Source organism: Barbatula barbatula, assembly GCF_947034865.1.
Source record: "Barbatula barbatula genome assembly, chromosome: 18".
Lineage (NCBI taxonomy): Eukaryota > Metazoa > Chordata > Actinopteri > Cypriniformes > Nemacheilidae > Barbatula > Barbatula barbatula.
This window is the reverse complement of record NC_136781.1, coordinates 21,586,509-21,611,496: the sequence shown is the minus strand read 5'-3', so window position 1 is coordinate 21,611,496 and position 24,988 is coordinate 21,586,509. Positions and strand designations below refer to the sequence as shown.

The following is a 24,988-nucleotide window of genomic DNA, read 5'->3' as shown; positions in this document are numbered from 1 at the left end:
GGGACTGGTGATTTCCATGACAACATCCAAGTATAATCTCCCATACTCCAAGTTTGCCACAGCGCCCGGTGCTTAGGCCACAATCGCCCCCGCACATTATTCTATTCTGTAACTTTTTAATGTTGTTTAATCGTGTGCTGGATGCTGTATTTGTATTTTTTTCCACATATGATTGTGTAAAACAAAACAAATACAGCATCTCATTCTAAAATTCTAATAACGTAACAAGACTGTGAAGCATTCATTTTCCACTTTCTGTGCTGGTATAATAAAACCCAATGAATCTGTTTCTAGTCAGACGAAAATAGACAGAGCATTGAAACCAACTAAGATTCAGTAAACTGCTCATTTTATTCTACTATCACCTCGTCTCCTGCCTGCTGTTCTTCCCCTTCATCTCTGTATCGCGGTTACTCTGAAGAGTTAACTCACAACAGAGTTCAGATTTTGAGTACAGATTTAGTAATTTCCTGACGAAGAAAGATCTGAAACCTTCTGGCACAAGGTCATTTTAAGCCATAGCCATTGATATCTATCAAAACCAATAAAAATAAGTAACATTGTTAATGTATATGTCAAGGTCCTTGCCTGGTACTACAAGGAATTGTTTTGTTTTCTCTTCTCTCTATCTGTCCTCTGTTGGCAGACAGAAGGTAATGCTGTCATCAGTGCTCTTGGTTGGAGGATGGGAGCTAACAGTGGAGATTTGAGCAGCATCTCTACCAGAGACCATTGTGTTTTGTGTACGTGGAGGCTGCTTTGAGAATTTTGATCCCCCATTTGTAAATGGTATTTTGTTGTATATATTCTACGCAGTGGGTTTCTCAATGTGTAATCAACACAACACAACTAAACTCACAGAGGTTGTTTGTATGCGCAGGAATAGACTGAATAAGACTATACATATTCAGCGTCGCCATGGCAACGGCGCAATCAAGCCACCACACCTGGTCCCCATCAAGCTCACCCTTTATAGCCAGAGAGGAAGAAGAGGAAAGGGTGAGCTTGTTCCTCCACAGAGACTTTGATGTTTAACGTGTGGTTGGGCCTGTTTTAGAGACCAGCGGCTGACGGTCCCCCAGGCACACTTCACAGAACACTCAGGACTTCACAACCCTCACCTATGAGGCACGAGCACCCCACAACCCGGAAGTACGGCGAGGCGTTAATTCCCCACGACTCAACTCACCTACATTTACTCACTGTGCCTTAATAAATCACCCTTTGGGGCTAAAAGTTGGAAGTTTTGTGTCCGTCTTGTTTTATGCCTGCAACCATATCTATTTGTATTTTTACAAATATTAACCATATGACTTTCACCAGACCTATATGCTTGTTTTCTAAACAATTACAAGATATCCATGTACCACATACTGTCAATATATGTTGTGTTTTTTTGTTTTGTTTCGTATGTTTTGTTTTTGTATGATTTGGCTTTGTGCAGCTTTAAATATCAGTTTTTATTTATTTTTCAATTTTTTCACATGTTCCTAATCTTTTCAAAATGAAAAAACCTATATACAGGATACTAAAATGAGTGCGTTGTGAATATTTAATGATAATTATAAGCTTGATGTGAAATTACGTCTTTAACTTTATTAAAATTATTCAAAAATGACCATCCATAAAATGTACTTGTGTTTGTTATTGTATTCATTGCTAAACTGATCAATCTTTGTTCAAATATAAGTTAAAAGGGTTAGAGGTGGGAGCAAACTTCTTTTCTCCTGTTTATGTTAGTAGGAATGTAGTGTATGTTGCAGTATTTTGGTTCTTTTCTATTTTGTTAGTCTAATTACTTTTCCTGCGAAGTAGAGTGTTTTTTATTTATTATTTTTGCTTTAACCCCCACTTGAAGCTCGAAACCCTCATACTATTTTGTTAATAAAATAAATATTTTGCCTCTTTTGAGATTTGAGATTTTGTGATCTGCTGACACACATGCATAATACTGTCACGTGCCTCCTTTGAAACCTGTAACGGTACAGTGCCAGTGTCTGCATGGGAGAGGTGGCATAATGTCATACAATCTTCTGATTGAGATTGATTGATTGTGTAAAGTTGTATTATTATGTTAAACATTCTCAACTTAAATATAAAGAGGCATTTACTTGCTAGTTGAAATTAATTCTCTATTTAAGATCAGTCAAATTCATGCCAACATGTATTTATTATTTGACAGTGTGTTCACTCTTTTCACCACATAAGTATTATATATGGAACATATATTATATAAGTGCAAATCGTTGTTTTTGAAACATCGGTTTGATAATGGCATCATATTGGTGGATCAGCTATTTAACTCAAATGGTCTTCTTTTCACTTACAATGAGTTTTTGGCTCATTGTAAGATTCCTGTAACACCAGGGGAATATGCTAAAGTTTTTGGTGCAATTTCTCCTGAAATCTGTATGCTGTTTAGACATCAAAAAAGAATTAGTACTCAACAATTGTCCCCACCTAACATAGTAAGTACTTATGTAGGCAATATCTGTTCCCCTTCAGTCGGTCTCTCGACGTTGTGAGAGACTGACTGGGGTTTGATCCTGAGAACCTACCCTCTCCGAGATAATTAATTAATTAAAAAACGCCAATGGGCTTGGCGAATGGCACGCGCACGCCAGTCTCCGCCCCGTGCATACGGGTATAAAGGAAGATGGCGGCGGTCATTCACTTATCCTTTGTTCTTCGGAACCTGTGTGTTTCTTTATGCAACGCACTTTTACTCGACTTCGAGAAAACTTTTCCTGCTGGATTTACGACGCGGAGCAGCGGACTTCTCCTTTCGTGGACTTCCCCTGGGCGTTTCGGCAGAAGGCTACAGACCTTAGAGGTAAGTCCCTCCGGCTACGAGTATGTCTCGTAGCTGTGTCCTCGGATGCGACAGACTCATCCCGGAGTCTGACGGCCATGACACCTGCGTCACTTGCTTGGGGCTCAAGCATGCTGAGGCAGGTTTCACTGATTCGGCATGGTCCGTGTGTGCGGACATGGCAATCAGGGTGTTGCGGTCACGGTTGGCTACGTTCTTTTCGAGCGCTGCCACCACCCCGTCTGCTTCCCAGGCGTCTTCAGCCGCTGTTTCGGCGTGGTTGATCGCTTTGGCGAGCGGCGGGGGTGATTTGGGGATTCCTATGGATGTCGCTCCGTCAGCAACATGCTCGCGGACCATCCATACCCCTGCACGCTCACCTGGTTTGTCCCCTATGAGCGGCAGACAGCCGTCTCATAGCGGAAAGACTACGTATAGGGATGATGACTCCATTTCTGTCGCTGCATCGGACAGCTGCCTGCTGGCATCTGATGCGGAAGATTCCTCTGACCTCCTGTCGTCGGGCAGTCGAGTACCAGAGGAGACGGACGCAGAGATGTCGGCCATGCTCTCTCGGGCAGCCGCGTGCATCGGGTTGTAGTGTGTGGCTCCACCCTCCCCGAAACGCTCGCGGCTGGATGCATGGTTTCTGGGATCGGGGCGTGGTCAAAAGCCGCGCCCCGCCCCGGTGCCGTTCTTCCCGGAAGTGCATGAAGAACTCTCCAAGTCCTGGAATGCGCCCTTTTCGGCGCGTATCAGGCAGGAGGGTTCGGCGGCTGTGGCTTCCCTGGATGGAGGAGCGGCTAGAGGCTATGTCGACGTTCCCCGGGTGGAGTGTGCGGTCGCGGGCCACTTGTGCCCGCAGACGGCTGCCACCTGGAGGGGTCGACCTAGACTCCCGTCCAGAGCATGTAAGCTCTCTTCGACACTCGTGTCGAAGGCTTACAGTGCTGCTGGACAAGCCGCTTCTGCACTCCACGCTATGGCAGTCCTCCAGGTCTTTCAGGCGAAAGTCCTGAAGGACTTGGACGGCGGGAAGCCCGACCCAACTCCCTTTTCAGGGCCCGGCACCCACTTACTCACAAAAAGAGATATTTCCCCTGGGTTTTCCTCCACAGCACTCTCGTCCGGACGGTGTCTTGGATGGATCGGGCCGCCGACTGCAATCTCCCCCGGATGTTGCGTCAGGCCGCCGGAAGCAGGTAAAACTACAGAGCCGTCAGCCTCCCAGGGGGTCCCCCCTTTGCGAGGTGACCGCACTGTCAGCCACCGAACCAGCCTTCCCCGGCACGGTGAAGCAGATTGTCCCTCTGGTCCCACTGTCGCGGTTCTTGGACACTTGGCAGCGCACCAGCCCGTCACACTGGATAGAGAGGACAGTCCGTCTCGGTTACTCGATCCAATTCGCCAGGCGCCCCCCCAAGTTTCGGGGCATTCTGTACACCTCGGTGCGAGGAGAGAATGCTTCCGTGCTTCGGGAGGAGGTTGCCGCCCTTCTGGCGAAGGGTGCGGTCGAACCCGTCCCTATAACCGAGATGTCGTCCGGGTTTTACAGCCCGTACTTCATCGTGCCCAAAAAGGGCGGGGGGCTGCGGCCCATATTGGATCTGCGTCGCCTGAACAAACACCTGCACAGGCTGCCGTTCAGAATGCTGACGCAGAGACGCATCCTGGGTTCGGTACGTCACCAGGATTGGTTCGTGGCAATCGACCTGAAGGACGCGTACTTTCACGTCTCCATTCTTCCCCGACACCGACCGTTCCTACGGTTCGCGTTCGAGGGAAGGGCGTATCAGTACAGGGTCCTGCCATTCGGTCTGGCCCTGTCTCCACGGGTTTTTTCCAAACTAGTGGAGGCTGCCTTAGCTCCTGTCAGGGAGCAAGGCGTGCGAGTGCTAAACTATCTCGACGACTGGCTTATCTTGTCACACTCGCGAGATGTGTTGTGCACGCACAGGGACCTTGTGCTTCGGCACCTAGACCGTCTAGGCCTCCGGGTCAACCAGGAGAAGAGCAAGCTCTCCCCCGCGCAGAGCACCTCTTACCTCGGTATGGAACTAGACTCGGTCCGTATGACAGCACGTCTCACCAACGAGCGTGCACAGTCAGTGCTGCGCTGTCTGAGGTTGATCAGTCAGCATCCCTCGACATCGCTGAAGATTTTTCAGAGGCTCCTGGGGCACATGGCGTCCTCGACGGGGGTAATCCCTCTCGGGTTGATGCACATGCGGCCGCTTCAGCACTGGCTACAGAGTCGGGTTCCCTGGACGGCGTGGCACGCCGGCACCAGGCGTATTACGGTAACGCCGCAGTGCCTTCGCACTCTCTTACCCTGGTCAGACTTGACCTTTCTCCGGGCGGGGGTCCCGCTCGGACAGGTTTCGAGGCGTGTCGTAGTAACGACAGACGCCTCCCTGCAAGGGTGGGGTGCGGTGTGCAACGGGCACGCAGTATCGGGTCACTGGACGGGTCCCCGACTGCGGTGGCATATCAACTGCCTAGAGTTGCTAGCAGTCCATCTGGCACTGAGGAGGCTCCAGCCCCTCGTGCAGGACAAACACGTGCTAGTCCGGTCGGACAGCACGACTGCTGTGGCGTACATCAATCACCAGGGCGGCATACGCTCACGGCAGTTGTCGCAACTCGCCCGACGCCTCCTCCTCTGGAGTCAGCAGGTGACGAAGTCCCTGCGGGCCACGTTTCTCCCGGGATACCTAAACCAGGCAGCCGATGCGCTCTCTCGTCAGGGCATTCCCCGCGGAGAATGGCGGCTCCATCCCCGCGCAGTCCAGCTCATATGGGAGCGGTTCGGTCAAGCACAGGTGGACCTGTTTGCCTGCCCGTACTCCACCCATTGCCCGCTCTGGTACTCCCTGACCGAGGGTCCCCTCGGCACGGATGCCTTAGCACACAGCTGGCCGCGAGACAAGCGGAAGTACGCCTTCCCCCCAGTGAGCCTCCTTGCACAGGTCCTGTGCAAGGTCAGGGAAGAGGGGCATCAGGTTCTGGTAGTGGCGCCATACTGGCCCACCCAGACCTGGCTCTCGGATCTGGTAGATCTGACGACGGCCCCCCCCTGGCCCATTCCCCTGTCGAAGGACCTGTTGTCGCAGGGGGAGGGCACGGTTTGGCACCCCAACCCAGGCCTCTGGAGACTCCATGCCTGGCCCCTGGACGGGACGAGGAGACCCTAGGGGGCTTGTCGGTAGCGGTCCGGGAGACTGTTCTACAGGCTAGAGCCCCTGCCACTAGGCGGTTATACGCCTACAAGTGGCGCCTCTTTTCGTCCTGGTGTTCTCCCCGGGGGGAGAACCCACGGAATTGCCCGATCGGGTCGGTGCTGGCCTTTTTACAGCAGAGACTTGAGAGTAATCTCTCCCCTTCCACTCTGAGAGTGTATGTTGCGGCCATTGCTGCACATCACGATCTCGTGGAGGGTAAGTCTCTCGGTCAGCACGACCTGGTCAACAGGTTCCTCAAGGGCGCGAGAAGGGTGAATCCACCTCGACCGCGCTCTGTACCCTCTTGGGACCTTAACGTGGTCCTACAGGGCCTTGGTACGGCCCCGTTTGAGCCCCTCGGAGTTGCCAGTCTCCCTCATCTGTCGATGGAAGCTGCACTCCTGACGGCGCTCGCCTCTATCAAGAGGGTGGGGGACCTACAGGCATTTTCCGTGTCCCAAGGGTGCCTAGAGTTCGGGCCCGGCGACTCTCACGTGGTCTTGAGACCCCGGCCCGGTTACGTGCCCAAGGTTCCCACCACTCCCTTCCGGGACCAGGTGGTGAGCCTGCAGGCGCTCCCCTCAGGGGAGGAAGACCCAACCTCTAATGTGTTGTGTCCAGTACGCGCGCTGCGCCTCTATCTGGACCACACACGGAGCCTAAGAAACTCCGAGCAGCTCTTTGTCTGTTACGGAGGACAGCACCCGGGGGGGGCTGTCTCCAAACAGAGACTGGCGCACTGGATTGTGGATGCCATCAGGGTGGCATACCAGTCCCATGATCGCCTGTGCCCGCTGGCAGTGAGGGCCCACTCCACTCGGAGTGTGGCCTCCTCGTGGGCACTGGCACAAGGCGCCTCTCTGGCAGACATCTGCAGTGCTGCGGGTTGGGCTACGCCCAGTACCTTCGCAAGGTTTTACAATCTTCGCGTGGAACCAGTAGCAGCCCATGTCCTTAACGCCCCCGGCGTGTAGGACGGACTCCTGTTCTGGGCGTACGCCTGCGAAAACGCCTTCTCCCCTTGCTAGGTGAGACTACGGCGTTATTAGCCTCCCTACTTTCCCCTCTAGGCGAAGCATAGGCATTCCATCCATCACTAAGCATTGCACTTGGTAACAGACTGAGCGGAGCCGTCTGTTAGAACCAGGTCCATTATAGGTAGAGTCATCCCTGCTCGGGTAGACCCCTGTATTAGGACTAGTGCCCATACGTAGTGACTCCCCTCTGGGTCATCCCGTGTGTTGTATTCCTCACTCAGGATTTCCCGATTGGTGAATCTGTGACCTCCCCGCCGGTGGTATCCCACCTGGATTGTCCCCCTATTCGGGCTAACACCTTCCGCATGATGTTCTCCCCGCCGGGGAGACCATGTTAGTATCTCCACATGTAACCTCCCCTTGGGTAGGATGTGGCCTCCGTAACACACTCTTCTAAGAGGAGAGCAGTGTTCCCCAGTATTCGGCTCCGGACAGCTCCTCGCTACTAGAGGCGTACGCCACTGTCCGTGAGGCCGTCAGTAGAGGCTTCTCAGTATGACCAATACTATGTGACTGGAAGATTACGTCTCGCGGTAGCACTATAGGGCACTAGCCCAGTCAGGGTCGCTCCGCTAGAGGTCGTGATATCGGTGCAAGCGCTGTGGCGTTTAAGATTGATCCCCAGTCAGTCTCTCACAACGTCGAGAGACCGACTGAAGGGGAACGTCTCGGTTACGTCTGTAACCTCGGTTCCCTGATGGAGGGAACGAGACGTTGTGACTTCATGCCACAACGCTGCACCGAATCACTGCAGTGAACGTTCCAGGTTCCTCAGTACAAAGGGTAAGTGAATGACCGCCGCCATCTTCCTTTATACCCGTATGCACGGGGCGGAGACTGGCGCGTGCCATTCGCCAAGCCCATTGGCGTTTTTTAATTAATTAATTATCTCGGAGAGGGTAGGTTCTCAGGATCAAACCCCAGTCAGTCTCTCACAACGTCTCGTTCCCTCCATCAGGGAACCGAGGTTACAGACGTAACCGAGACGTTTTTCTCTTTTAAAACAGATCTATAAGAGTTATTTCAAATAAATTCTGTGTCTTTGCCTTATATTTACTCATATTGGAATCGTTTTGCAGAAGATATTGTGTGGAAACAGGTTTGGCTTATTCCTAATCAGTATTTAATTACAAACAAAATTAATGAGGTATCATTCAAATTAATACATAGAATATATCCTGTTAAACATGACTTTATAAAGTTAAAAAGTGATATTGATGTTAATTGCATCTTTTGTGACAGTTGCCCTGAAACTGCGCTTCACTTATTCAGGCACTGCCTGTGATCTGACTGTGAATGTATGTGATCTTATCACAAGAAACATTGATGACCAATTTATGTTGTTTTGGAAACATATTTTGTTTGGTCTTTGCGAGAACAGTAGAATCAAGCATAATCAGGTTTATATAATACATTTTATTCTTTTAATGGCAACATTTTATGTTCACAAATGTAACTTTTCCTGTAAAAACCCTGTTTAACTTCATTCAGGAAAGCAACTGAACTTTATGTTGATTCACTCCGATTTTCTATGAAGCAAAAAGCAAATAAAACATTGAAAATTTGTAAATGCTTTAATATATTCATGTAAATTAACAATAGCCCCCTAATGTGCAAATCTTTGTTATATATGTGTTGTATTTCATTATGTAGGCCTACACGAGTGTTTGTAAAGAATTATTGTTGTTGATAATAAAATAAAAAGAGTTTTTTGGCACACGTGGGCATGCATCTCGCGGTGATGGGTTCTGCGCAGGTTTTGCTCATCTCAAACAAGCCTAGTTCTACCGGCATGTATGTTGCCCTGATCACCGGTGAATCTGGCCATCTCAAACGAGCCCAAGTCACTGACACCGCACATCATCTGGGTTTCTGCTTTCATAGAAATGCTGATTTAACACGATTTCAACATTGAAATTCCAATATCAACCAAAATTGTCTATTTTATTTCAGAAATGACAAAAATGATTGATTATTAGAACCGTTCAGGGAATGGGCCAGATTCACTGGGGGAGATGTTCTCTAGTTTTAAGCCACAGATGTAGAAATTGCCATGTATGTATAGCGTTTGGAGGCCATTTCGTAGATAATCTATACTACACATTCTGTGGTGTCACTCCGTTCTCCATTAAAATTCAATCACTACTGGACTCTGTAACTCTGGTACACTTCCAAAAGAAATGTTGGGTTCTTGCCATTAAAAGTAATGTATAACAACGAGAGGATCCTTAAGTTTGTATAAACAGCCTTCATGCAAGTAATTACTTATTAAATTACATGGTTACACTAAATGTATAAGTCTATTTCTTGAGCCCAAAGCCATTTAAAATGATTTACAAGAAAGGGCATGTTTGGCTTTAGGCCTATAATCAAAATGATTGTCAACGGAGAACCCAAATGTGATATTGAGTCAAAGAATCCTACCGAGAAAAGCCAAACAATAGACTAATAAAAAACGGAATAAATTAGAAGGGCATGACCACTTCTGTCGAGGCACAAATTTAGATGCGATTTATCACTTTTTATAGAAACATTCATGTTAATTTAAAATAACTAGATCCATAAGCTGTTCGGGGTTAACCATGTGCAAGCAAAAAAGCGAGTATGACTAATAAGACCTTTACTTTTAAGCTACCGGAAACCCAGAGAGAGTTTAATAAGTTACATTTGAACAACCCTCAAAAACGAAATAATTTAAAAGAAACAGGAGTTTCTAAGCCAACTTAAAATAAGAACTTTTAGTTTGTATTTTGTCGCCCCACAATTCCGTACACCGGAAATAGATTCGACGCTGAAGAGACGCTTGAGAAAATGAAATCTTGAATAGCTGTCAAGATTAACACTTAAAAACATCTCAACGGCACACAGGCAACCGTGACTACGTTATCGCAAACTTCGACATACACAATAAGGTGGAGTTCTGTGTATTTCCTCTCGTTTCGTTTGTGTAATTGTCGTGTTCGTCGAATCGCTGTAGCGCTGTCTGAGTGTTTGCTGTGTTTATCCCATAGCCGTGCTAACGTTAGCTTAGCTTCAGCTCGAGCTGTGTTTCTCTATGGGTCGTGCTCAGCTGAAGCTCATGTTAGCATTCACCGTCAGTCCGCAGCCCTCACGGTACACCGGCGTCCTGTTGAGTGGACGCGTTTATAAAGTCGTGTATTCAGCTGATGAGTTTTCTTCGCTTCTTGTATCTTGTATGTGCTATAAATGACGCAGGGAAGGGTTGTCTTTCACTGAATGTGTTGAGCTTTAGCCTTGTTTTGCTCGATGATGCCATTTTGTTTTCAGTCTTTCTGATCGCATCAAGTTCATTTGATGTAAACGTAGACTCGCAAGTTCACATCACATTGGACTGTAAGTTACTGCTTGAAGGGTGTCAGAAAACCTTAAGGCCCTTTGTCCCGTTTTAGAAGATATTTCTGTCCGATTACAACACACCTGGTTTTCTTTTGTGGAAATGCTAATTCCACATTCTGTCTGGAGACCTGTTGACTTGTGGCTAATATAAACACTTTTCTGGGTTGCTCTGGAAGAACATCACTCATGTTATTAAATAGAAATGATACCAGAAAGGAATTTTAAATGAGTGTAAAGTAGACCTGGCACATGATTTTCAGAGAACTAATGGTTGCCTTGTTTGCTGCAGGTAATGTCCAAGCATTTGTTCACGTTTAGCCATTTGTTTCAGTCTCCGAACATTTTATGTTCATATTTAGATTCTGTATATCATCCACCTTATCAGTTAAGGGTTTATCGGTAATTATTATCGGCCAAAATGTAAACATCGGTGCATCCTTACTTAAAAGTTTTGCAGAGAGCTCCTGTTTCCAAGATTTGAAGAACACAAAAAAATGGCCATCATGCTCTGTGTCTTTCTGTCTGTGTGTGTACGCACTGTATTGATTCTTGCATATTGACATTGTTGTCTTTTTTTCTCTCTTCATCTGTACTTAGGTGTGATATCTGGGTCATAGTGAATCTGAGTCGTGATGGAGGGTCAGGATAATGCAGAACAAGGTGGCAGTGATCAGTCAGAAATGCAGCGCAGGAGACAGCTGGACCGTCTCGACCGAGAAGAAGCCTTCTACCAGTTTGTCAACAATCTCAGCGAGGAAGACTACAGGCTCATGAGAGACAACAATCTGCTTGGCACCCCCGGTAACATGTTTTTTAGTGTTCTTGTAAACATTGGTGCCTTAACATCTTATAGCTTGTGGTGGATTAAAAGTGATTGTTTCCGTCATTGACCTCTTTAGTGTCCTCTTATATTAAAGTCTTACGAACAATAGCATTTAAGAGTTGTTTATTTGAATTTTCGTTATATTGTAGTTTCTGCTCTCGCTTGTGTGTTGTTATTGCAGTGTCAATGCACTGCTCTTTTCAAATTGATCAGTCTTTAACCTTTTAGATTCAGTTATTCCTTAATTGCAAAGGAAGGAAAGAATGAGGAATGGAGTCTGTTGAGTTACTGAGACTTCTTTCTTTAAGTATTTGTCCTTTTTGTAAGCACACATTCTGAGTTCTTATGTTAGTGCTTGACAATAAGCATTGTCATGCAGCTGTCCTTTGGACAAGTCAGAGTACTAAAATGGCTTGTCCAAAGATAGAAAAAATATTTTATTTGAATTATAATATAATATAATTGTTTAATATTTAGATTGGTCAAGTTTGCTTTAAGCATTTTAACTAGTATCCGCTTTGGCTGCCTGAATATGGTTATAGGCCTACTCTCAGTGTCTGCTATAAAACAAAGCAAGCAGTAATTATTAATAGTGTTAAGACTGTAAGTGATTTTTTTGCACATAGCACTGGTGTAAGAGAGGGAATAAAGTTTGGAAGCACAGCCCAAGCAGTAGTAGCACAAGTATAATCGTCTATTGTCATCTTTAAAAAAAACAATTTCAAACTACTATAGTAAACTGGAGTAAAATTCTTATATACTATGTTTTTGAACTTTTCTGTAGTACACAGTGTTTATCAATTTACTACAAGGGCACTAACATTTTAAATTGCAAATACTATAGTACACTACAGTATTTTTTGTCTCTGTGTTCAATTAAAGAGGACTTTTATTTTGACGGGTCTTCGGGAAGTTTGGAGTTGAAGTTCATGTTTTATATCCTCATATAGTGCTCACTCGTGTCGTATTTTAAACGTTGCACATAATTCACTCAGACACGCTGAACAGCCAGATGACATTTAAATAGCAGGATTCCGCGTCCACATCTAGTTACATGGACTCACTGCATCACGCCATTCATTATTGTCACACACAAACAAGCACAACCATTACAAACGCACTTCAAACAAACAATGCAGCTCTGTCTAATGAACATATTCTTATTATCCTATATATGTCGCACTGTTGTTATTTAAGTTTTTTCATGTTACTTGTCCGGTCATACTAAACATTCATTGTCCTGAACAAGCATACAAGCTTTAATGTCGAGCCCTGTGTAAGTAGTAGCCTAATACTTAATGATCTAAACATTTTGTCATATCTATTTTATTGACCTGTTGTGGTATTTGTTTATGATGTCAACGAACAGCAGCTATGAAAACTTTGACGAAGACAAATGTTTTGCTACATTCATATATTTTTTTAACATCATCCATGTTGTGGTGTTCTGTTAGATTCTGCTGTAGAAACATTATAACCTGTGTTATTGTGTAGAATTGTCTGCAGTGTTCTTTGAATTTGTAAGGTTGTCGGTGTAAAAGGTCACACAGGTATTTCTTCGATATCTGACTTCAGAACAATTCTCACTCTTGCATTTCTTTGTCAGGTGAAATAACTGCAGATGAACTGTTGAGTCGTCTTCGTCAAATTAAGCATGGCCCTGAGCCGCCCGACAATGAAAACACTGAGGAAAGAAGGGAAGAGCCTGCTGGTAAGTTTATTGGTGTTTGTTTTCTTGTTGGTAATGGAGTCCATATTACCCAGTCTTAATATTTTAAATTGAACAAAAACAAACAATGTTGTTATTCTCAGTGACAGAGTCAGAGGGCACCGAGGAAAACCCCAGTGGGGAGACCCTTCTTGACTGGCTCAACACAGTTCGACAGACGGGTAATACAACCAGAAGCGGTTACCGGGGTAACCAGTCATGGCGGGCTGTGAGCCAGACCAATCCCAACAGCGGAGATTTCCGTTTCAGTTTGGAAATCAATGTCAATCGAAACCTAGCTGAGCAGCAAACGCAGACAGAGAGGCCGGAAGGCAGCCAGGAAAGACCAGATGGACCCGTGTCTGAGCCAGAGAGTCTTATGGAGACAGCTGAGGTGGTTGAGGAGCCAGTGGTGGATGAGGTGGCAGTGATTGTCGAGCCAGACTTGTCTCTAATCAGAGAAGTTAGTGCACCCAGTCAACCAACTACACTTAGTCCACCAACTACACTTAGTCCACCAACTACACTTAGTCCACCAACTACACTTAGTCCACCAACTACTCTTAGTCCACCATCTCCACCAAGTCCACCATCTCCACCAAGTCCACCAACTCCTCCAAGTCCACCAATTCCACCAATATCGGCCTCAGTGGAGCAACCACGTAGAGGTCAAGTAAGGGCTCGCAGCAGAAGCCCAGAGCAACGACGGACGAGGGCTCGTACCGCAAGAGGTCGATCGCCTCTCAACCTTGAAAGATTAGATGGACTTTCTCCAGCTCAGCATGGCCTACCTCCTCGCACTTCCGAGAGCCTTCCCGAGCCCCAGGTGGAGGGTAGCTCAAGGACTCGTCAGCTGTTTTTGTCTAGGCAGAGCACGGCAGAAGTAGACCCTCAAGAATCGGGAGCAGCTCCCGACGCGCCGCAGGAACGAGAAACACCTGCAGGAGAAGCGGGAGCTTCGGGACGACGTCCTCCAACTATAATGCTGGATTTGCAAGTACGTAGAGTGCGTCCTGGAGAGTATCGCCAGCGGGACAGCATTGCTAACCGTACAAGGTCTCGTTCGCAGACGTCCAACAACACTTTATTATACGAGACCGAACGCGGCGGTTTCCGCCGGACTTTTTCGCGTTCCGAACGTGCCGGAGTGAGAACTTATGTCAGCACAATCCGCATTCCCATTCGGAGGATTTCAGATGCCGGACTGGGGGAAGCCACTTCCTTGGCTCTGCAGTCCATGATTCGGCAGATCATGACTGGCTTTGGTGAGCTCAGCTACTTTATGGACTCGGATTATCCTGACTCCAACCGTGAGGAGTCAGACAGCCCACCGGCGGACATCGCCGACGCACTGAGTAACCCTGATGCGTCTACTGGAACCACGGATTCCTTCGTTTCTGGGGCCGGAGGCTCCAACCAGAGTGATTTAGATGCACGGACAGAAGAGAGGGAGGTGGAAGGTGGAGTTCCCAGCGCTGCTTCTCCACGCGAGAGCCGGGCCAGACCTCGGGCTCCCATTAGCCTGGATGAGACCGGCTCTCTGCCTTTTCTGCGACTTGCGCACTTCTTCTTACTCAACGAGGACGACGACGATCAGCCACGAGGCCTCACCAAAGAGCAGATCGACAACCTGGCCATGCGAAACTTTGGCGAGAGTGATGCGCTTAAAACCTGCAGCGTCTGCATCACGGAATACGCCGAAGGCAACAAGTTGCGGAAGTTGCCCTGTTCTCACGAATACCATGTGCACTGTATTGACCGCTGGCTTTCCGAGAACTCCACCTGCCCGATCTGTCGCAGGGCAGTTCTCGTTTCAGCTAACCGCGAGAGTGTCGTCTAGCCACAATTTGTTTTGTGGCACGTTTCCCACCTCTTTTCCTTAGTGTGTAGTCAAGCAAGGACTTGTATTCAGACTTTTTCCACACATCCTATATGAAGCCTGAATCATTAGGTTTTACCTTATTTAATGGGCTTGGCTAAGAATAAGTTTGTATGCAAACTACAGATCAGTGTATTTCGACCCACCTCACCATGGAATAAATTTTTGTGCGTGACACAACTGATGTGGGCTGTGCTACAAGTTCTAAATTCTCACTTCACATGTTTTTTTAGCATGAAATGAGGGGAAGAGTATATTTTGGAGGTACCTTTGATAGTTTACGGTAAACATGAAGAGATTCTTTCATTTTAAGCGAGTATCCACATTAGGTTTCAATAAAAGTTAAGTTGATGACACTGCCGACCAAGTCAGTTCAACAATTGCTTGACAGTGGCCATTCAGTTTGGGTCTTAAATATTTGTGGTTTCATAGTGTTGGTTGTGTTTCAATTTGAAAGAAAGTCTCTTTTGCACCATGAATGTCTAAACACAGCTAACAGTAGAACATTTCAAGCAGTGTTCCTGAATGAATATGTCATCCTTTAGATTATAATTTGTCATTTTGAGTGTTCTGTAACTCTCTGGTCAGACGCCTAAATGACATTAAAGGCTGTAAATATCTTCCCAGATTTGACCATGATACATCAGATGGCTGATCCAAACACACCATACACACAAAGAATCAGTGCGGCGACGTATAGGCAACTCTGTGCAATGCTAATAGGGTAAAAATGTAAAGAACATGTTGACAGTGTACGTTGTAGTCTGTAAATATTAACACTTAAAATGAAGACTTAAGTTTTTCTAACAGTTGTGTACAATGAAGATAGCACCATTTATCTTCTTCGAGGAGGAATGATTATTTTCTCATTCTGTAATGGTTGGTCTATATGGGTACTCTTTAGTCCCATGAGGGTACAAAAATGCAGTGTTATTATTTAGAGACAATATATTAAAATATCTGATGTCATTGTTTCTGTGTTGACTTTGGAGCCTCATCCTGACAACCACAAGTAAAATCAGCATTTCACACATTGTAAGCAATGCAAACTCTTGTTAAAATGTACATTACAATTAAGTTCATGTATTGTATCATAAAAGTTTCTCAGCTTCATATTTATAGGTTATATTGAGTCATTTTTTGACTAGCTTCCAATTTAAAACGTAATAAAATCTGTGTCCTCATCTGTGTCTCGTCAAATTTAAAGTTACAATGTGAATATGACCTCCCTGCTATCACAAGCTTTGCAATACCCGCTGCTCCTGAGCAATATGCTGTGATAACACACACACACACACACACGGACGGACGCATAAAAGTGTGGCTTGAGCTTTGAGGAATTGAGTGAGTTCTGAAAGGTTTGCTTGTCCTACACCACTTCTTAGAGCACACCATGTGGCAGATTTTCTGCAGTCGTCATGGCTGAGAGATGACTGCAACTTAATTATCATTCTGTTCTGGTTTATGCCGTAATGTTATTTGTAAATTACAATAAAGATATGTACAACAGCAGGACTGGAATAGTTTATTGATATAAAGGATATAACCAAAAGCTTTTCATTTACGTCATGTGGTTATTGGGCATTTAAGTGAACGTGTGTGTTTTGTACCTTTAGATGGCGCACTCCTCATGCTGGTGAAGACTCTTTCGAATGGATTTGTCTTGCATATGCATTAATAACATGATTCCGTAGCTGATGAATACATTTTAACTATGAAAACAACTTTCCCCAGCATTGGACAATTAATACATCTATCTGTCTATCTAATTGCATCTATATCTGCTCCGCCAGACGGACACATCGACGAGAATATCAGTTTTGTTCATGATTTTGTTCTGTTTACCATATTATTTATGATGATGAATTGCATAACATGCCAAGATTCTTGCAGAACATATTTCACTTTTCTTTTAGCCAATATGTGTTAATTTGCATTACTGATTTTGTTTGTTTTACACTGCAGATCGATCAAACGGGTGTTCGTGTAGACTTGCTTTGTGAAGTCTTCATGTTATTTATGAGAGGCAGTATTGCCATTTCTTTTACACAACGGTCTACAGTTTCACACACTTTCACGTGTTTCTTCCATCTGTCGACGGTGTCGCCATTTCACCCGTTTTTGTGCGTACGCCTGGGTCAGAGCTTGTGTGAAGGACCGCACATTTTCCCGTCAAGTTTGCTTTTTATAAATACCAATTATTGCGTAGAGAGCGGCGTACGCCTTGATTTGTGCGTACACAACGTTTCAAAATTAGGCCCCAGGACTTTTCATAGCCGTCATTTCTACTCAAATCTTGATTCGTTTAAATCCGTTAGATTCCAGAGACGGGTCATTCATTCTTCATTTGTGGTGACAAATCCTTGTCTCTTTACTTTGCAACAGTTGAAAACCTTTAAACTAAATGACATTTCCTTTAAAGATTGCATTTGTAACTAAACTGCATGTTCACGCCATACCCAAGCTGCCTGGAACTACATTTCTATTTTTATATGTCACATGCGTCATATGAATATTTTGAATGTCCCCCAGCAATCATGATTCCATGGCAGTCTCAATCGGAAAAATATGGGATTTTATTTCCAGGTACACCAGTATTTTTTCATTGAAAATACTGAAATTAATGATATATTGACAATGATTTCATCGACACGTGTTTCAGCCTATATAACACAAACCAGTACCGAGTAGACTATATATAGAGGTTATATTTTCATATGATGTTCATAACATGATCACAAGCGGTTGAGATAAATCAGTCCTCAATAAAATCCTGCAATTATCAATCATCATCAGACAGCACCATTAGAGTTCAGAATCAGATGGCTGAAGGGTTATTTGCCCGTTCTGTCTGATTGATTGCTCTGTGATTCCTACAAGGAGTACAATACGTCGTATAGATATAGTACATTTACATTTAGTCATTTAGCAGATGCTTTTATCCAAAGTTCATGGAGCAATAAGCGATATGTCATAAAAGAGCAATAGTAGGGGAGACCGGGTATGGTTGTAACACTTTTTTCTTCAGCACCTAAAACTACCTTTTTGTTTAGGCTACACATCTGAAACTTTTAGGCAAAGTACCATCAATTGTCTACTACAAATGACAACACTTTAAATTTATTCAACTACATCACAGACTTTGTGAGATGATGACAAATACAAGGTTGTCCTTTGTTACAACCTACCCCACTACTGGGGTAGGTTGTAACACATACTGGGGTAAATTGTAACAGGTAGACAAAATGCACAAAAACTAAGGGTACTCCAAGTGATATGCCAAAACAACAGTTTTATTTTAAATGAATGGCTGCAACAATAAAATATGGGGAGTGCATGAGCATATTGTGTGTTTTTGTGCATGTACATGTGTACATTTGTGTGTGCATGTCTGTCTGTACATGTGTGTGTGTGTGTGTGTGTGTGTGTGAGAGAGAGAGAGAGAGAGAGAGAGAGAAAGCAAATTACCAAACATATTTACCCCCACTCCACAAAATGATCAAATGAAATGCATTCTTTTTCAGTCACAATAGTGACAAAAACAAACGAATGAAATGCATACTTAAGCCACAATGGTGACAAGAACAAACTATTTAAAAGCATTGTTAATCAGAGTCACAATGGTGACAAATGAAATTGGTTAGGCCTGGAGTGCATGCCTGGTGGGCCCAAAAGCTACATAAAAACACACTTGACCCACACTTCTTTGGATTTTAAATTTCTGAATGCTTCCATGCAGACGACACAGAAATCTTCCTCTTCTGAAGAGGAGTAGTCAGCCTTCACCCTTTTCGCGGCAGGTTTTTCTTACCTTATTGTTTTTTCTTTTCTCACTCCCCTAGATTTTTTTTCTGATGTATTTCCCTTTTCGACGCTCCTCCTCTTCCAATGTCAGCTTCACTGGTGTATCAGTAAGGATTTCCGAGCGCCTCTTCTTCCTACCCCTACCTGTCTCTTTCCTTGGGCCTGCTTTTGGAAATGGCCTAATGAGTGATGGACTGAACAACTGACCTACGATGGACCCTGAGGTGCTCGGCATCTCATCAGAGTTCAGGTGGACAGCATGAGTGGTTGGAGAGGAGCCGGGTGGCAAGTAAGGAGGAGAGGAGATGGGCGGCAGGTGAGCTGGAGAGGAGATGGGCGGCAAGTAAGGAGGAGCCGGGCGGCAGGTGAGCTGGAGAGGAGATGGGCGGCAAGTAAGGAGGAGAGGAGCAGGGCGGCAGGTGAGCTTGAGAGGAGATGGGCGGCAAGTAAGGAGGAGAGGAGCAGGGCGGCAGGTGAGCTTGAGAGGAGTCGGGCGGCAGGTGAGCTGGAGAGGAGTCGGGCGGCAGGTGAGCTGGAGAGGAGTCGGGCGGCAGGTGAGCTGGAGAGGAGTCGGGCGGCAGGTGAGCTGGAGAGGAGTCGGGCAGCAGGTCAGCTGGAGAGGAGTCGGGCGGAAGTTGAGCTGAAGAGGAGCCGGGCAACAGATGAGCTGGAGAGGAGCCGGGTGGCAGGTGAGATGGAAAGGAGTTCTGTTGAAGAGCCCCAGATGGATCAGGACGATCTGTGACTGGAGAAGGTGCAAAGTCACAGTCTTGAAAAATGTTACAATTGTATGGCCATATGCCTGTACACTGGAAGCCCGCCTGTATGTTTTTCTGTGTTGCGGCTGTAGGCAGGGCGATCCTCACAATGCCTGGAATGTCGTAAATACTCATAGATTTACCTGGATTTCCCTCATCCAGTCATCGCTCACCATCCTTTTAAACGGACCAAACACACTACGATCAAGTGGTTGGAGTTTATGGCTGCAATGTGGTGGGAACGTAAGTAGTACAATTCCATAGCTCTCACAGAGATGTGGGAAGAGTGGTTATCAAGCAGGAGCAACACCTTTCTTTCTGGACTTACCTTTGTATGCTTCACAAAGTGAACGAGGAATGACAGGAAATCCTCTTCCTGCATCCAGCCTGATGAATTAACACTTCCTGCACTCCCCAATGGCCCACTCTGAACAAAGTGATCTTTAAAATTCTTACGAGGGAACACAAAGAATGGAGGAATTGTATTCCCCAGAGCTTGCACAGCATATGCAACTGAAACAAGTGTGCCCCTCTCCCCAGACGTCATGGCACCAACCTGCTTCATACCCCGTCGACATTCCATATGTCACTGCCATCAAACCCATTTTTATCAATCACCTCCCCCAGTCGACTGAAGAAGAGTTCCACATTAGCACGATTAAAACTGGTGGCTCTTGAAAGGCTAGTTGCCTGTGGACTCCTCACTGATAGTCTGGGGTTCCGCTTCATAAATGAGCTAAACCAATCAGGCCCCGCCATTTTCTTCTCATCCCAGGTTTGTGGATGCTGTATGCTGAATTCCACCGCGAGTTGATAGGCAAACTTTCTGACCTAAAAGTAATCATAACATGATGTCTGAGAAGGGACACACATTTTTTAGTAATTGTCTAAATGTATGTGTTGGTATTTATTTAACTTTTACCTGTTTTTAAATATTCTATTCATCATTCACAAAGATTAATTTGAGTTTGCATGAGAGGGCCAATACACATTAAGAGGTCTTGAATCTTGCCTTTTCTACCCTGTTCTCAAGATGCCTTTCCATCATGCTCACCTCACGTGGAGTTAGCCCATAGTATATATCAGCTGCCTTGCTTATGTACTGTGACAAAGTCTCCTCCTGCTCCCTGGTGAGGACTGTACTATCCTACACGAGGAAGGTCCCTCGATCCCTGGTCTTTCAGTTCTCTATATTTCTGCCAATATCTGTTCAAGGTTACATGGCAGAATCCGTGGGATTTTGCCACTGCCCTAACAGACTTTCCTGTCCTAACCTCCTCTGCTGCTCTTTTTAAAAGACTGGCATCGACTCCACAATCTGTTTTTCTCACCCAAGTTCTAGGCATTCTGTAGAATTATTAAAAACAGAAAAAAATTCTTAGTTGTATGTAAGGGGATGGTTGTAACACTTTCAAAACACGTGTTACAACCTACCCCGCCACTGTCACCCATTGTTTAGCTAGCTTTATTAGCATGGTGCTTTGAAATTGGCAGGAGGTTGATACACCATTCTTTACTAGAGACACTACAGTTTGACCTGATATAACTCATACAACATTATCTACAACAGCAGAGGGGGGACTAAACAAAATATTATCTTGTTGTTTTTTTTACTTTCTTACCTCAGAATTAGATTTTCTGCTGTAGCTTCAGGAGAGATAGCAGCACAGACTGGAAAATCTCCATGTGGGATCATAAAGGAAGCTTATTAAACTGGGAGGGTCACATGACTCCTATCGTATCCCTGATTCGTGGAATTGGTAGTGTTACAACTCTCCCCGTGTTACAACTATACCCGGTCTCTACAATAGGTGCTAATACAAAGTTACTAGTTTCAACAAAAGCCAGACCACACGGTGGTGGAAAGAATGCCAAGATGGAAGTTTGAATCAGCAAAGTGGGAACATTTCAAGGAATTGTGTCATAACAGAATGTCTGAATTTAAGAATTAGATGGAAGATGTCGAAGGTTTTAATTACAAGTTATGTGAAGTGAGTACTGCTGAAGAAATAGGAAGAAAGCCACTCTATGGTGGAATGAAGTGTGTAGTGAGGCAATAAGTAAAAGAAATAAAGCACTTAAAAAAGCAAGGAGATCATTTATCAATGATTTTATTCATTCTAAAAGAGGCCATAGAGAGGAGTGTAACATCCAAAAGACATTGGAGGGAATTGTACAGCAATTTTTATTATTGTTGCTGGTTATTGTTTTGTAAATCAGGGTCTGCATAGAATGGGGAAGCATGAAACTGTGATGATTGTGGTCATGCAGAATCAATAGATCACGTATTTATTGAATGTGATGCATATGAAAGAGAAAGATATCAACTAACTCACGTGTTAAGAGAGTTGGGAATAAATCATTTGACTAATTATTTTCCTAAAGAAACAAGGATGATTCATAGAATATAAGATATCCTTGTACTAAAACAGTAATAATCTTTTATTATCTCATTTATATATATCGATTCACACTCCAATCCAGTAGGTGGCGGAAATGCGCAATGAAGTTGGTCTGCCCACCGCCATTAAACCCCATAAGAAGAAGAAGATTGCTCTGTGTGTGTAGTGTAATGTCAGTTTCCAGTTAGTGTGCTTCTTGTTAGAAGTGTTTCTGTAAAGTGTGGCATATCATGGCGCTGCGTGTATGTGCTTCTGTGCTCCGCTCTTACTCTGGCTGTGGACAGGTAATGAATAACCTCAGTCTCTGTCAGTTTACTCCAGCACACAGAGTCATTTCAGACGTGTATAAATGTTGCGTAGCATCAGGCTTTATCTTACCGCTGACTGAAATATCATATCTGTTGAAAACGTTACTGTAAGGGTGAGCGATGCTTCCTGGTAACTGTACGAATCCTACTATGCTGAAGGGTTTGCTTATGAATACGCCGTGACGTCTGCTCTTGTTTTGACTTCTATCCACTCCTTTTCGAGCAACAGTTGGAATTGTGATGTTAAAGTATGATGAATTTAACTAGTTGTACAGACTAATCAAAATGCTGTATTACCTTTGTTATGTGTCATTATATATTGCTCGAAATAAAATAAATAAATTAATTTATGAATTCACACAAACATAAAATAGAATAAAGAGAAAATTACAACAAGGAAGAATTCTAATAATGAGAAATATAAAATAAACGCATGTCCTAATTCTTAACTTCAGGCGTGTTTTGTTTTTGTTTAGTTTGCATGTAAATATAAATAAATAGATGGGTAATGTAATTCTTAGAATAAAGAGAAAATGCATCAGATGACATTCTCAGCCAATGAGCATGAAGCTGTGTCGTCAGTCAGTCGTTTCCCATCATGCTTTTGAACAGCGCAGTCGGAGGAGAGCAACTGCGCTCGACTGCTCAATCCGACACAGCCGCCTCGCCGTCGCGAGAGTTTTTTGGCACACGTCAGCATGACATCAGAGCAAGGCGGACGTAACTCGGACACTTTTCTAACCGGCATGCATCTCGCGGTGATCACCGGTGATCGGTTCTGCGCAGATTTTGCTCATCTCAAACAAGCCTATTGGGTTTGATCCGACAGGCGGGTGACATCAAAGTACCGCGAGAGCGATTGGAAAAACGATAAAAAGTTCGCATAAAAATCACTCTCGCGGTACTTTGACGTCATCCTCCCGTCGCATCTTGCGGCGCTGCATCAAGTCGAACTAGCCTATTGGCTCGAATGGAGGCATTGGGTACACGAGTGACGAATCAATGGGCTCTGGTGTGTGTCGTCACAATATCATTTGACGGGTTGACCGTCGCCATATGATTTGTGTGGCTGGAAACCGCAACTGCACATACTCGATATATTTGTATGAACAAGAATTCTGAAGCACGTTAGAAGGAAATGTGAAATGAAACTGAAACGTAATTTTTTTTCTACAATGTGACATAGTTACTATCAGTTGTTAATGGAGTCGGGTCAGTCCGCTTCAGAAGTTCCTGTCCGGTTAACATCAGTCATCTGGACCACCTGGTGCTCACAGTTCAAGATCTGAACAAAACCACTCATTTTTACTCCACAGTTTTGGGAATGGAGGTCGTCACTTTTAAGGTAGAACACTTAATACCACATGATGGCAGCAGTGTGTTGTATCTTGAGTTTTTATTATCAACAACAACACATTTAAAGTGCCATGTACATTGATTGGTTGTGTGTTTCAGGGAGACCGCAAAGCTTTGAGTTTTGGAGAGCAAAAGTTTAACCTGCATCAGGTCGGGAAGGAGTTTGAGCCTAAAGCCAAAATCCCGACCGCAGGATCTGCCGACCTGTGCCTAGTCACCAAAACCCCGCTGACAACTGTCGCTGCCCATCTCAAGGTTTTTCTTTTATAAATCTATTTACACGCATCCAGCTGCTTCCACGCTTACAACATGCATTAGAGATTCAATTTGATCAAATCCAAATATGTCATTCAAATGTGCATTTTATAAGTGATTTAAAAAGACCAAGAAAATCATGTGATCTCAGACCCAGAACCGTTCTGATATTCCAGGCGTGTGGAGTGAAAATTGAAGAGGGTCCAGTTGACAGAACCGGAGCTGTGGGTCTCATCAGCTCTGTTTATTTTCGTGATCCTGACGACAACTTGATCGAGGTCTCAAACTACAAACAACAGATAAAGAAGTAGCATTTAATTATGTGATATAAACTGTAATAATTCATCCCCGGCAGTGCTTTAATAATGGGTTCAAGTTCAGGCGCTTAGTAAAGTGTGTTTAACCAAAGACAAGCATTATCTACAAATTTATTTTTGTAAACATTTATAGACACTAAATGTAAAAAATGCTTGTTTTGTGATTTCTACATACTGTGCTGTATGTCTTTTAAATGAGTTAAATACTCTTTACCTTCAAAAAACGACTTAGTAGTATTCACAGAAGAGATGGGTTCTAAGTCGCTTTGGATAAAAGCATCTGCTAAATGACTAAATGTAAATGTACCCATCTAATATTCTGCTGTGGTTTGGATAGTAATGAAACATTTCTGTTTAAATAAATAGTGTTTTCAAAGGAATGGCGGCTCAAATGACTCTTTCTGTGGCATGCAGATGAACTTTAGCAGAATGTCAAAGCTGCATTTTCTAAAGTTACTAAAATGCAGCATAAGAGTAAACTATCATTAATTGACCTTTCATAAACATAATCATAAATAACTTCAGCGTAACAAGGTTTTGCGTTGTGTCAGTAATACAAACTTACTCTCATCATCCTTTTCTGGGAAGGGAAAATGTACTCTGGATTCAGAGAATGTGTGTTATTCTGTTATTCTAGTGACACATTCTGTCTCAGAGAGAAAATATACATATCAAGCTTGAATTATTCAATGTAATACCCTTGTGCAGGCTTGTAGAGCATAACTTCATGAATAATGTGTCAACAGTAAAGCTTACAGTCAAACTGTTCTCTGATGTAAATTAAAATATATATTTTTGAAGGTTGTGTACAAGCTGTGACAGCTGTGATTTCAAAGCAGCGACATAAACAAACGTTACTGTGCTTCAACATTAAAAGCCTATGGGAGGAAAGTTGAGGTAGAAAATAAAGAAATGGCTCCTATTTTAGAAAATGGCTCGCACCTGTTTGTG

The 24,988-nt window shown here is 44.4% G+C and overlaps 2 protein-coding genes across 4 annotated transcripts; both read left to right on the top strand.

Moving 5' to 3' along the window:
- Nucleotides 1-9,790: 9,790 nt before the first annotated feature.
- On the top strand, nt 9,791-15,950 carry rlim (ring finger protein, LIM domain interacting). 2 transcript variants are annotated; one of them, XM_079480397.1, is made up of 4 exons: nt 9,791-9,982; nt 11,025-11,228; nt 12,857-12,961; nt 13,063-15,950. In XM_079480397.1, exons 2-4 carry the CDS (start codon nt 11,060-11,062, stop codon nt 14,796-14,798), a joined length of 2,010 nt encoding a protein of 669 aa, XP_079336523.1. In that variant the 5' UTR covers nt 9,791-9,982; nt 11,025-11,059; the 3' UTR covers nt 14,799-15,950. The 2 variants fall into 2 exon arrangements, with proteins under 2 accessions (XP_079336523.1, XP_079336524.1); XM_079480398.1 differs by lacking the exon at nt 9,791-9,982 and adding an exon at nt 10,100-10,424.
- A 5,972-nt stretch (nt 15,951-21,922) lies between these two features.
- On the top strand, nt 21,923-24,415 carry glod5 (glyoxalase domain containing 5). 2 transcript variants are annotated; one of them, XM_079480638.1, is made up of 4 exons: nt 21,923-22,085; nt 23,296-23,454; nt 23,565-23,720; nt 23,897-24,415. In XM_079480638.1, exons 1-4 carry the CDS (start codon nt 22,032-22,034, stop codon nt 24,029-24,031), a joined length of 504 nt encoding a protein of 167 aa, XP_079336764.1. In that variant the 5' UTR covers nt 21,923-22,031; the 3' UTR covers nt 24,032-24,415. The 2 variants fall into 2 exon arrangements, with proteins under 2 accessions (XP_079336764.1, XP_079336765.1); XM_079480639.1 differs by having other exon boundaries at nt 21,938-22,085; nt 23,872-24,415.
- The last annotated feature ends 573 nt before the right edge of the window (nt 24,416-24,988 follow it).

What these genes read in the sequence shown, in the direction of transcription:
- rlim (XM_079480397.1), top strand. Translation starts at nt 11,060, where the DNA reads ATGGAGGGTCAGGATAATGCAGAACAAGGTGGCAGTGATCAGTCAGAA. An exon ending in CAATCTGCTTGGCACCCCCG is followed by an intron (nt 11,229 to 12,856) that starts GTAACATGTTTT and finishes TTTCTTTGTCAG; the next exon opens with GTGAAATAACTGCAGATGAA. An exon ending in AAGAAGGGAAGAGCCTGCTG is followed by an intron (nt 12,962 to 13,062) that starts GTAAGTTTATTG and finishes TGTTATTCTCAG; the next exon opens with TGACAGAGTCAGAGGGCACC.
- glod5 (XM_079480638.1), top strand. Translation starts at nt 22,032, where the DNA reads ATGGCGCTGCGTGTATGTGCTTCTGTGCTCCGCTCTTACTCTGGCTGT. An exon ending in TGGAGGTCGTCACTTTTAAG is followed by an intron (nt 23,455 to 23,564) that starts GTAGAACACTTA and finishes TGTGTGTTTCAG; the next exon opens with GGAGACCGCAAAGCTTTGAG. An exon ending in CTGTCGCTGCCCATCTCAAG is followed by an intron (nt 23,721 to 23,896) that starts GTTTTTCTTTTA and finishes CTGATATTCCAG; the next exon opens with GCGTGTGGAGTGAAAATTGA.